General features: G+C 43.8%; 1 protein-coding gene across 6 annotated transcripts in view; it reads right to left on the bottom strand.

Annotated features, from left to right (window-relative positions):
* LOC135897804 (uncharacterized) overlaps positions 1-13524 on the bottom strand; it is a 419017-nt gene that overhangs the window by 64989 nt on the left and 340504 nt on the right. For all 6 annotated transcript variants that reach the window (XM_065426504.2, XM_065426507.2, XM_065426509.2 and 3 more), the window contains one exon: positions 7793-7893. In XM_065426504.2, the coding sequence (XP_065282576.2) occupies positions 7793-7893 (101 nt within the window). The remainder of the gene's footprint in view (positions 1-7792; positions 7894-13524) is intronic.

The following is a 13524-nucleotide window of genomic DNA, read 5'->3' as shown; positions in this document are numbered from 1 at the left end:
AATTGTGCAATTATTGGTGCCGATATGACAATTGCAAATAAGGTCTAAAAATTAAGGATTCACCATAGAAGTTTCTAGGTAGGTCTTTTCCGACCACTTGTGGCAATATTATGACATACCAGTTCACAGCTCCCAAACTGCAATGAGAAAGCCAAGCATGCAAAGTCACCTAATGAAATTAAAACATGTCAGCAGGTCTGAATCTGTCGCATTGGAAACGACACTAAGCCCACAGAGTTGCCAATAAGGCTCAACCAGGCAAAAAACTCTCATGGCTTTCAGGCGTTCAGGGGCAGCCTACACAGCCAAATGTTTTGTGGTTTGCCACAAGATTATAAACACCTGCATACATTATGAATGTGGAAGCTCATATTGAGGCAACCAGCAATTTGAAAAGAAAAAAATAAAGGAGGGGAAAAGACGGAAAAAAAAAAGCTGTCTTTCTCTTTAACGTGCCATGCAAGAGCTTTGAGTTGCACTGGGGAACATGAGGAAGCTATCAAAGTTCTAGGCGAATACTTTGACCCTGAACCTTGCAAGATAATCTAGAACATACAATCACTGCCACTTGCAAGGTGAGCCCGTTTAAGAGGTCGCTGTTGAAATATGCCAGATTGTGGATGGCTGCAATTCTGGTGAGGCATGCTTGACCAGACGCTTCATGACAGGATAGACTGTGGTGTTAGGTCAAGTGCCTTGCAGAAGTAGTTGCTCAACAAAGAGAGAGAGAAAGGAACTTATTTACAGAAATGAAGAGGTTGGCCACTTCTGGCATGCACTGGGAGAAGAATGATGAGTGAGAAACTTAACATTACAACATTACAGAAAGCTGAAGCCACATTAAGAGAGTCAGATGAAAGTGATGCAATGAAGATATCTTGCATTTAGAAGAGCAGAGAATTGGGCAACATGGTTAAGATTCGTGGCTGGGGGCAGCGTGAGGGATGAGGAAAGCGAGATGACTTACAAATGCGTTTGTCGTCTTGCTTTCGTGGTTTTCTTCTCTTGTGCTCTCACTTACCAAGATATCCTCTAATTGTGCTGAAAGTCAGCACATGACAAGCAAATGCCAGTGCACCAGCATTGTATGCAGGTGTCATAAACATAACAATGCTTGCAGCTTGGCGAGCGCTCACTGCTGCTGCTACAGCGGGCACGGTGACCTTGCAATGAGGCACCTTAGTGAATGGAACACAAACGTGTGGACATTAACTGTGCCTTGTGCAAAGGACAGTTAAAGCTTCTGATTTGTTGGACACACACCCGGTGTAATACTGATACAACAATGGCAGTGGGCAGCAGTTCATCCATCGACATAGTGCCCACAGAACTGTCTGAGAAGAACCGAGAACAGCAAGCTCCTGTTAAACCTTGTATTCCCACATTTTTTTCGTCCCCTTAAACCCCTTGTGTGCTACGATATTACAGCAGAATCTCGATGATGGGATCATGCCTTATACGAATTTACTAAATGCCCCAGCCGAAGTCCATTAGCTTACATTTAGCTAAATTTTGGATGTTGTGAATTCGCACCACGGGGATGGTACGAACAACCAAGCTGCCACCGGGGGGAGCCGACGAGGAGTGGCGTGCCGGGTACACTGGCTTTGCCAGGGTGACCTCTGCCCCCCTTTGAGTGTGAACAGCATTTGCTTATTTTTTGTCATAAAAACATTTATGGCATGCAGACAAAAGCTTTACTGTACTGCTCAATGCTTCAGGACTTACCTGAATAGGCCTTAAAATTGCCTCCTTCCGTTACATTTGAACATGAAACCAAAACTGCAATAATGGCATTGGCCTACCATCAGAGTCATCAGTGCCATCGCAAGATAGCATAGAGCACGTTTTCGTGAAGGCTGCTGTGGGTTATGCTCAACTACGATCTGAAACAGTATTCGTGGTCAATCACTTTCTGAGACCCGTGTCACCTTCGTGAGATTTCACGAGACCAGTTGCGTTGGCACATCTACTGCCGAATGCATTTCAGTCACTGTGCCAAGCCTGCACACAGTGGCACGAACGCAGCCTGCACACTGTGACAAGTCCACTGATGCCTACTGCGTTTAATGCACACGTTTGATGCACAGCCATGTGAAATCTTGCGAAAGTGATAGCAGTACCTCGAAAACTGATCGCTAGAGGATGCCAAAACTGTGTGCTTGGCATCAGTAAAGAGCCAATGGTGATGACAGTGTGCTACATTAATTAAGAAAGCTCATTAAAAAAGCTCCCTTCTGTGAAGGTAAATTTTGCACAACTTGTTTTTCTGATCGTAAATGTGGTGGCCATGCCACATTTTTATTTTGCAACAATGTTAGCGGAATCTGTACTTGTAAATTACATTACCTGTTAACCTGAGTTGCAATGATTCATTTGCATGGGCCCAGAACTAGCAGTATTGCTAAGGGCCCAGGTGATCTTCAGCAAGGCTTGTAATCATAAATGGAAATAAACAGAAAAATTATGATGCACTTCTATTTTTTTTTAAACCCGCCAAAATTGAGTGCATGTTAAAATTGGGTAAATGTAATATTTGATAAAACAGAATGATTCTACCTTCATTAATTGTGAAATGGCAAAGGAATGAGTGAAAACTGCTTGAAAATTCCAAGCTGAGAAAATGGTGTCTAAAGCTTTATTTGTAGAAATGATTGCAGGAGAGCCATAGAGCAGCTAAAACTTACCGGGAAAGTAGTCCTTTGCCAGTACGGTCCTGTTTTCTTTACACGTCTATGCAATCCTTGGCTTTCTTTAGCAGTGTCATGCTAAATTGGCTTGACCATTTGAAATGCCTTGCAACTATAATAACGGCCGGCAATTACATGCAACCTAGTCTTGCTGCATCAGCAAGATCACCAGCATTCACTTCCATGGGTAGCCTTATCTCAGTATTCTATGCCTTATGTGGTGGCTGATGACAATTGCCGATGACTATTCGAAAGTTCGAAATCTGATCGCACAATACAAAGCAGCTTTGCCGCACCAAAGAAAAGTAAGCAGGTTCCTATACCTCGTGCAAATCATGTCCTTATCACTATCGGGCAGCAACTGGGACTTGGCAATAAATGCACTCGAGATAACTAGGCAAATTTTGAAATGTTGGCCTCAGAACACGCAATATGCATGGCTCGCTGCTGCCAAGGTGTGTATGAAACAAGGACGCCAGCGATTCTGCATCAGCCAAGAGAACTCCCTGCATGCCACGTGACTGCACTACTGACTCATGACGCTAATTTTCCCTCTTTTGGGCTAGCTTTTTTGCTTTTACTTCTGTACGGAGAAATGCAGCATAGCAGTTATCTGAAGTTCCGATCCCATGTTTACAGCGATACCAAGATGGCAGTGCTACAGTGAGCCAAAGCGTGCAACCAGTGGCAACCTCCTGAAGCCCAATTTTCTTCTCAATTTCTAAGCAACACACCGAAAAAGTTCAATCTGCTCAAACTCTGTTGTGTATTTCCTCCTAGTAATATTTCGGCATGAAATAAAGCAAGTCCCTAGGATGGTGGGAAAATATTTATTAAAAAATGATAAATCTTGACCAAAGCATGGCTACGTCCCCCCTTAATTTCCCTACATTTTTTTAGCTTTTTGGGTGAGAAAATTTTTTTTCACTGTCCTGAGAGATTCGTATATTCAAGATTCTACTGTATTTCTAAGTCTGAGCAAAAACAGCCAAATCCTTTTATAGCAGAAATTTTACAATGATTTAGCGTTTACTCGTTCAAAATGCCAAAACTGGAGATCAACGGCACTCTACCGTGCAATACTCAGAAGAATACCTGAGTGCAATGAGAATCTTGGTCACTCAAACAGTACTACGGTCCATTTTCAGAATCCCTCAATTCATCACTGATGCTAGCTTTCTTTTCTGGTGGCACCACTTTTGAAGACCTGAGTTGCCGACATGTTTTACTTTGTCCACAAAAATAAACTCACTCCTGCTTGTGCTGCCATTTAGCAGAAGCACGAGAAAGCACTAAGACAAAACCAGCTTGTTCATAGCACTGCTAGCAAATAAAAAGTACTATTGATGAGCATAGTTTGGCCCTTGCTATCAGAAACACATGTACTAACCAAGCTCGTTCAAGGCACAGAAGGGGCTAAAAGCCTGCCAGTGCTCAGGAGATGAGGTACGCCGTGGCCTACAACAAAAATGCTCCTTGATAAAGCGGCATGCTCCAAGCCGAGTGAGGGGTGCTCAACGTATCCGTGCAGCAAGGGGATCAGGAAGCTCCTCCGATGCTGCCCTTGTCGAGACCGTGGCCCAATGGAAGGAGCCCCAGTCCTTCTCCTCAACACTATAGCAAAGAAGGAGCTGTACCAACATTTCGCAAGACCTCTTCTTTTTCTCTTTTGCCTTGCACAACAAAATCTCCAAAGGGGTTGAGCAATCTTTGGAGTACATTAAAACTCTGCCAAAACGAAACTAAATGTGTGCGCAAAAATGATTTATTGGGCAAACTTATTGTTGTGATATTATCAACACTGGCCTTACACTGCAATCTGCTAGTATCTTCATTAACTAATAGGATAGAGCACTTCGGGGGTAACAAAAGGGTCTGTTTTAGGACCGCTTTTATTCCTCATATACATCAATCGCATCACCACGAATATTACCTCGAAAATATGGTTATATGCGGCGATTGCATGGTTTATATGACATAGACAGTGATGTTGATGCTTTGTCCCTGCCCTGCAGGGTGACCTTGAGCGAATACTTGCTTGGTGCCATAAATGGCACATGAACGTTAATCCCAGTAAATGTAGTTATATATTAACTTTAGCAGAAAGCGGGCTAACATCCTCCACAACTATAATTTAGACAACGTTTTAATCGAAAAAGTAGATCAGGCAAAATATCTTGGTGTTTTCTTTTCTTCAGATCTTTTGTGGAATAAACACGTGGACTACATCACCACAACAGCCGGACATGTTCTTAATTTCATTAAAAGGAATTTTAAAAAAGCCCCTCAACATGTCAAACAACTTCTGCACTTTTCTAATGTTCGGTCAATTCTAGAGTATGCTGCACAGGTCTGGGACCCGAACACTAAAATTCTTTTGTAGGAGTTGGAGGCAATACAGAATCATGCTGTGCGGTTTGTTACTAACAAGTATAATCATGATGTTAGCGTTACAGTCCTAAAGCACACTGTCTCGTGGGACACCCTAAAAGTCCAGCGCAACTTTTCTAGGTGTTTATTTTTCAAACAGATTGTGTGTGAAGAGGTGGCATTAAATCGACACGTGTACCTTCAGCCCCCTACATACATATCCAGATGAAGGGACGACAACCAAAAAAATAGGCGAATATTCACACCGTACATCTGCGTTCCAAGCGTAATTTTTTCCCCAAACTACTGAAGAGTGGAACGCCTTTCCCGACACTGTTGTCACGGCCCATACTGAATTGTTTTCTGCTGCACTCTGGCAGCATTTGCGCATTTATTTATTTATTTATTCATTCATACTGCAGGCCAACATACTGGCCCACGTAGGAGGGGCACTACAGCTGATAAGGTAATGACAATGCAACAAAGATAATAATAAAAAAAATGTATATATAAACAGTGCATGAAAAGGATGCAGCCCATAGCCACGTTACAAAAATAAAAATGCTTGCCTTAGCACAGTAACTACAACAAAAAGAATTGCACATTTGAATTTATATGTGGATAAAAATGCTGTGGCAACAACAATCGGGCACTAAACATAACAAAATACAAGAACTTTCACATAAAAAATGAGAAAAATAGTGAGAAATACTGCTTATGGTTGTGTTATTGTATGTGACAAATAGTTTTCCAACGCATTTGTGAAGTTCCCCGATTGAGGCACATCAACAGGGAGAGAATTCCATTTGTTTATAGTACGCGGATAAAAACTATTTATGTGAGATTTTGTTTTATCAAATAATGGCGTAAGGGAAAAGTTGTGTCTATGTCTTGTTTTTCGTGCATTAAAAGGCGTTACATAATGAGGCATTTGAAGCCCGATTTTTCCATTTATGATGTCATGTAAAAACTGGAGACGACTAACTTTACGCCTATGTTCCAGTGAACTGATTTTATTTCTAAGCATTAGTCGGACGGGGAATCCTCTCTTTTATATTTTCCAAAGATAAATCTAACGGCCTTCTTTTGTACACGTTCCAAATTCATGATGTCCTTTTTGGTATGAGGATCCCATACAACAGCTGCGTATTCAAGTTTCGATTGCACGAATTTGTTAGCTGCTAAAATTTTGGTGTTTACCGGTGCCTTTTTAAGTTTACTTTTCAAGAACCATAATTTGCGCAAGGCTGCTGAACATGTGCAATGTGACTTGAACTGTTTTCATTGAGTGTGCGGCTGTCACCTGCTGGTTCTACTGTCATCTGTGTCCACTGCTGTAATTACGTGAAACATTTTTTTTTTATGCCGTGCTTGTAACTTTTTGCTTTATACTCACGTATAACACCCCCCTACAATGCCTGAGGGCGAATGTAGGTATGTTAATAAGCAAATAAAGAGACTGCTCTGGAAAGGTCCAGGTTCAATGCCCAGCTAGGACATGTTTTTTTTGTCTGCTGAAAAACCTGTTTCCTTGCGCCGCTCTTGTGTGCATGACAATACAGTCGAATGTCGTTATAATGATACAGGATATAACGAATTAAATGAAATTCCTTTTGAAATACCCATAGTGATCCATGTATTGAAAACCTTGTTTCAATGAAGTTAAATTGTCCTGCCAATGGATATCTCTGTCTCCAAAACACACACACAAAAAGAAAAAGAACCCGAGTGTGACGCCTCCTATACATTACTTTCCGCGAGTTTTAGCACTCGTTCGCCGTGTCACTTCAAAACAAGTGCGTTGAATGTGTCGTTGAGCAACATTGGTCTTTCTCCCTGTCGCATGCACCTACGCACAAGCACCTCGGTGTGTCCACTTCTCTCTTGCACATGCCTGGCTGCACGAGAAGTGGGGCGAAGAGACTTGTGCGCATGCTTTTGCACGGCACGCAGCACGGGCAGGTGCAGCTGAGCATGGCCTCAGAGATCTCCCCGGTGCTAACTCGTGGGTTGCATGCAAGCCGGCGCAAGCTGCGCCATACTGCGCGGCTACGTGCGGTCGTGGGAAATATTAGCGCATTCACTTCTCTATTTCTCTACAGCGCACCGATGGCCTGGCCTCAGAGCAATGCATTGGTTCGGGCTAGTTGGTAATCCACATTTAATACTGTTTTAGCGCAGAATTTTGCCTCCGAGATCTGCCCATCTCTAAGGTCGTGCCGTGCGTTTGCTTCCCCTTTTCGTGTGGAGCACCGTGTGCGCTGGGCGCAGCCTCCGAGACTGAAGTGCTGCAGCCACAGAGGCCACCAGCTGAGCGAGCCATGGCGAAGCTGGCCTGCCTCACACAGCAGAAGCAGTGTGCCACGTGCTGCTGGACCGCGATTAGCAAAGTGGAAAGCGGATGAGATCACAATTGGAACACAAGGCAGCCATCTAAAGGCTGTCACGCCAGGTGCCAAGTTGTTTGTTGCACACGCTGAAGATTCCTTTGTTGTATGATTCACATTTCATTGCATGTGTGGCCATGTAACCATACTGGGAGCCACAAAGCGGTCTTCTTATTTGCATGTTTACAATTGTGCACCCTATTATGCATATATTGCATTAAATGGCCAGAATGGATATAACAAAGTAACGGATATAACAAAGTCGTTAAAGCTTCCCTTCAACTTCGTTATAATGAGGTTCGAGTGTATTTTGCAAAAAGCTGTTATATTAAAGCAGTTGCTTACTTGTCCAACCTCAGCAGCATCGATCGGAAACCATCGTTGTCTTCACCACGCTCCAGTGTCAGCCGCCGAAGTTGTTTCAGCCTCCCAATGTTGACAAATGACTGCAGTAAAGAAAGCATGGCACCACTTAACGAGTTGTCAACAATACATCAATCCAGTAAAATAAGGAAAAATTGGATAGGTCAGACCTGCCCTCTGGTACTGGCAAGTGTATGCATTATTTGACAGTGGTGGAACAGCCATTTCACCTTTCGACACAGGTCCTGGTATAAGCAAAAAGCTGATTTGGCGCAGCAGCAAGCACTTTTGGTGCCGGGTCCAACACACATGTACTTAACATATACCGTGCAAATTTTAACTGATAGAGTCAATATGTTGTGGAGATGGGTTTGCGCGAGGCTCACCATGCAAGTGTGGTCAGGAAAGGACATGATGCTCCTCCACACCGCAACACAGAGGGCACTATGGCCAGGTTCGTCGATACGGTACAGAGAGGTCATCAAAGACAGATTGTGAACAAAGGTGCGTTTATTATCCCAGGATGCAACACAGTGTGACAGTCACGGCTGTGGGCAAAGGCTCACCACAAGGCTTTTCTGCGCTATTTGGAGACCCGATTCGACACAAAAGTTTTGTGTCAACGAACATGGTGACACCGATCGTAGTGCTGGCTCTCGCGGTGTGCCACATTTGACCTCATTCGCTAATACTATTCTTAACCATGCACCACGTGCGATTCTGATTGCAGCAGCACTTTTGCAAAGCCTCGTTATCACAAATAACCATCCAAGAAGCTTACCTTTCATCCCAAAATGTGACATTCTTCTTTGGCAAACTCCGCGGTACCATGCGGGCGGGTTCAGTGAATGCCAAAATGAAGTGCCAGCAAGACGGTACAGTGGCACTGCATTGGACGTCTGACAGAGAAAAATGTGCGAATGACGAACCGGAGAACTCTGGCGGGCCGGTAGAGTTTCTCTCTATTGGTAGCGAGGACTTACACAGTCACCATCTGTCGGAAGCACCTCACTTGCATAGTATGAGGGATAATGCGATGCGCTCCTCATAGGTTTGGCTGTTGGCGCTCAATAAAAACACCATGCGAGAGCCCTTCTGGGCATTTTTTAGGCTTGTAGCGCAGCTCATAACGAGCAAAAGTGAAGGTGTAATGAAAAGGAATGGAGAACAGGGCGATCGCTACCCCTTCACTACCCCTCCGAGCGGATGCAGGAAAAAACATGCCAAGCAGTTGGCTGCTGTACAGGGGTCACGTACAAGATCCCATTGACCTGTGGGATGGCTTACATAGGTCAGACTAGGTGCTGCATTAATGACTGGGATCATTTGAGGGCTATTAGGGGATGTGGGACAAATTTGGCTGATCATTGCACCAATTGCACAGCTTGTGAACCGCTACTGAGTGACATAAGAATCCAAGGCAAAGGTTGCGATAAGACTGCGCGTGAATTATTGGAAGCCTTTTATATCAGGAAAGGGGGAGATAAATGTGTGAGCTATATGTCCGTGAAACTCTTCAGGGCAGAAATCTAGTTTCTTGAATGTGTGTTGTAGGTTTAATGATTTGGGTTGCCTTGTCACTACGTTTTTTCCATTCTTGTTATGCACTGCGCATGTCATCTTCTCTGCATATATTTGCTGGCGTGGCTGCAAATAAAATAGATGTCAGTTAGCGCCTGTTCTGTGTCTTGCTTGTCTGCTGTGTGTGTTTTCCAGTACACTTACTTTCGAGCGATCTGCAATGCACCATCTAGCCCGTATGCAGGTGTTGTTAAAATACCCTTTCCACCTTTCTTTTTGCTCGTTCTGAGCTGCGCTATAAGCCTGAAAAAGTCATGATGTACCAACTCGCCCAAACTGCTACGCTTTTGACCTTCTGGACATTTCTGTAAGTACTCTCCATACGACAGAAGTTCTTTACTGTCAAAATATTATTCTTGGGCAAACCGAAAGCATAGAAGTGTTTACAGATGCTATCTCTTTACCGAATACTTACAGTGAATGCCCACTGCACGCGGGAAGCGCGATGAAGTCCCCCAAACCAGTTTTTTAAGTGAATGATAGGCAATCGCTGAGAGCAAACTATGTGAAATATGCTCTTATAATGGGCTGCCTATATAACCAAACGAAGCATAATAGAATGAAGCCTCAATGCAGCGATCGCACGGTTTGCAGCGACCAACTGCGCATCTACATGCATGTCCACACACAATGTTTTGCTTTCACTGCGAGTGCGTTTTCTCATTGTGCCGTAAGCTTTAGGCCAGAGCATACGAGTATTTGACAGTAGTTAAGCAACCATTGTTGTGTGGACGCTATCAGAGCTGTTCAAAAATAAGTTCGTTATAACTAGGGACTTCGGACATCTATAGCGACTTGTGATGTGTCATCGTGACAATTGAATCATTGTTCTTTTTTTCATTTCTTCTAAATTCTTGGACGTTTCAATATCATTATTTCTCAAGTTGCATTGCAATGTATATTTATTGGTCTTCTCAGCAAGCAAGGTACAGCTACTTCTTTTTCTTAATCCTGTGCACGTTCACTGTTTGGCGCTAACACAAACATGAGCATATGTCATGCCTTTTTTAATGTGCTACTTACCGTTCCCTTTCCATTCCGGTGAACTTGCCAGTATCAAGCATGAACAAGTTCATAGATCAAAGCTTCATGACATTAGCCACGTAGTGTGCGGGTGAGTATTTCAGTGTGTGCTCTCTGCTACTCACCGAACATTGCAGCCCCGATGTCGTAGCAGAAATCTTCCCTGAGGAAGTGCTTGCTGCACACCTGAGTTGTAGCCGATGGCTGTTTGCCAGTTGCAAGTTTCACAATCCATGCTTCATGCAGCCTCTTGTCCCGCGGGTATGTGTGAAGGGTGACACCGGGCTCTTCTGGCACATCAGCACCGAGCAGTAGCCTACCATGTTGAAAACCGCCTTCAAAGGCAGCCCACTGTAGGGATTGCAGGTGTTGCCAAGCAGAAGCGCGAAAACCTCCCCACTTATTCAGAACTGCAGCGCAGGTGGAACTTTCAGCTTTTGTCTTCTGCTCGCTCCGACACTCCCAAAGCAGTCGACACGGCCTCCGTGTCCACGTGATCCCTCATACCACGTCATGCTGACGGCAGCGCCAGCTTTTCCAATGGTGGAGCTCGCCCCCAATATAGTGAGAAACTCTATAGATGGGCCTCTACTTTCTTCTATGATTAATAAAGGGAAAAATCAGACATCTACCCGTTCTTAGGAATTGCTACAACTGAAACTCATACGGGTTCCTCGAAAGAAAAGCCTCATAGTTTAGGAAAAATTTGTCCTGGTCCGGGACTCGAACCCGGGACGACCGCCCTTCCGGGGCAGCCACTCTACCATCCGAGTTAACCAGGCGGCTAGCAGGTGGCAGGGCGAAGTCGAATTTGTCGATAACACGAAACAAAGGCAAGTGTCTGACGTAGTAGTTTGACGTAGATGATGATGCTCATAGCAGGCTATTGGTTTTGGTTTCAGTTTTGCTAGCTACAAAGCATGAACGGAAGGAGGGTTTCACGCTTACACATGCCCTGGTGCAGGATGGCGCAAAGAGCCATTCTCGGTGCAGCTGTTCTACCACTGCCGATGGCACCAAACGCTTGTCAATTCAAAGGTACTAGGCACTGGTTAATTCTGACAACTGCCCCAGGCACACAGAGCGTCAAGCAAATAAAAAGCAGCACTGGCAGTGTAAGCCAAAATGAAGCAATGGGGTCCACATCACCACAGTAAGCAGAAACTCATCTGAAAATGATGAGTACATATTTTAAATTTGTTTATTTTTCTAGAATAGCAGCTTGGGCTTGTTGGTTTTCCATCCTGGTGTTAACAGCGCAAAACGTAGACGAGACATGAGACGAGAAGACGACACCACAAGCGCCGACTTTCAACAATGTTTATTTTAAAGAAACACGACTTCTTAAATCATTGCCCACACGTGTCTCAATGACGTGATCGCACATCATGTGAAACACGCACTTTTTCTTTGTTTGCACACAATATAGTGGTTGTACATGCAAAAGCTCAAGTTCTTTTTTTGTCTGTAACAAGGACGGCATGCCACATTGGTCACGAAGTCTGGTAATCTCGGCTTCCTCAATTATCTCCCGGATTAGCTGGTCATTGTGTTTCTTCAGCACTCCACAGCGTCTGAATTCTGCGACGCAAGCTTTAGAAGGGGCAATCTCTGACATGGATACCTAGATTCTTGTTAGCCTGCTCGACGCTAAGTTTATGTTACTTTAGTCTCTTGTTTGTGCATCTTGAAGTTTGCCCTATATATACTTTTTTCCACATTTCAAAGGTATTGAATATTTTTGCACCGCACATGACACTGCATTGTTCTTGTGCATTCAGGAAGTCACCATCTGTAGTAGCTACTGTCATCATGACAATAAATTAATCTGCTGCAGACAATAGGCATTTGCAATTGAGTCTTGAATCTATGCACAGATGCTCACGAGACTTCCCCTAAAAACATCACTCTGGTAATGTGCAGACATGTACGCTGCAAGTAGTCTTAACTATGCAAAGTGCTTGCCTGGTTCCTAATGCGGCATGTGTTACCAAGTTATAAAGTTATCTTGCAACACTACAGGGAATTCAGAAGGCTCTACCCAGCCCCGCATAAGAACCTTTCAGCCGCGGACTCAGCGACGTTACGCAGGCTCCAAACGGACACATACATAAACCTACATAAATTGCACATATACTGCCCAACAGCATACAAGGACATGTGCCCGTGGTGTGGGAGCACACCAACGCTCTACCACATCACATGGGAGTGCACAGCTCACACAGAAGAACAAGAAGATAATAACACGAAAGCGAGGTGGGAGGCATTGCTATCCAGCTCCGCCCTCGGGGATCAGCTCAGGCTCGTCCGGAGGGCAGAAAGGATGGCGAGGGCCAGCGGTGCCTTGGAATAGGGGCCCGACCACACGGCGTTACCCCGTTTTAGGGGCAACGAAGTTCTTTCTACCAAAACAGTTTTGTTCTTCTTGTACCAGAAGTTTGCTCATGTTGCGAATATTAGAATGTGAACACTGCTTTATATCAACAACTAAAAAGGCTGTTAATTTTTCAAGAGCTATTCAATATTCAATTTGTATATGGTTCTATCGGATTTGTACTTGGTTCAGTTTGAAAAATGACTATTTGTGTGATCCTGTCTATTTTAACCGCGAAGAACTGGAATCATCTTTCTGCTGAAAGAAAGCATTTATCACTCTGGACTTTCAAGGCTTTCATCATCCGCTACCATGCCTCATGCATTGCCCCGAATTGGTGCATTTCAGGCATAAATAAAATCAAAAGCATGAGGGCAGACATTCTTGTTCAAATGAGGCTGCCCTGTCTGAACTAGTACAGAGAGTAAAGCCCAGAGGAATAGACCTACAATAAATTTTGATTAAAAAATATTAATAATGAAGCATTACCATAATAAATAGAGGAAGTTATGTCTTGAGAAAAAGGAGACCAGCTTTTTTTATATCACACAGAAATACTAACTGGCAATTTGAAACCATCAATTACGTTCAAAGATAACAAGGTACTAGAAAGTCACTTAATAATGTAAAAATAAAATAAAAAAAGAAGCAGACTCCTTAGAATCGGTAAACTTCCACCTTCTCAACACAATTTTCGTAGGAGACTTTCATGTGAAACACAACTAGTAATTTTCCT

This window comes from Dermacentor albipictus, chromosome 7 (assembly GCF_038994185.2).
Source record: "Dermacentor albipictus isolate Rhodes 1998 colony chromosome 7, USDA_Dalb.pri_finalv2, whole genome shotgun sequence".
NCBI lineage: Eukaryota > Metazoa > Arthropoda > Arachnida > Ixodida > Ixodidae > Dermacentor > Dermacentor albipictus.
Note: the sequence above shows the minus strand (reverse complement) of the source record. Positions and strands in the feature narration are given on the sequence as shown.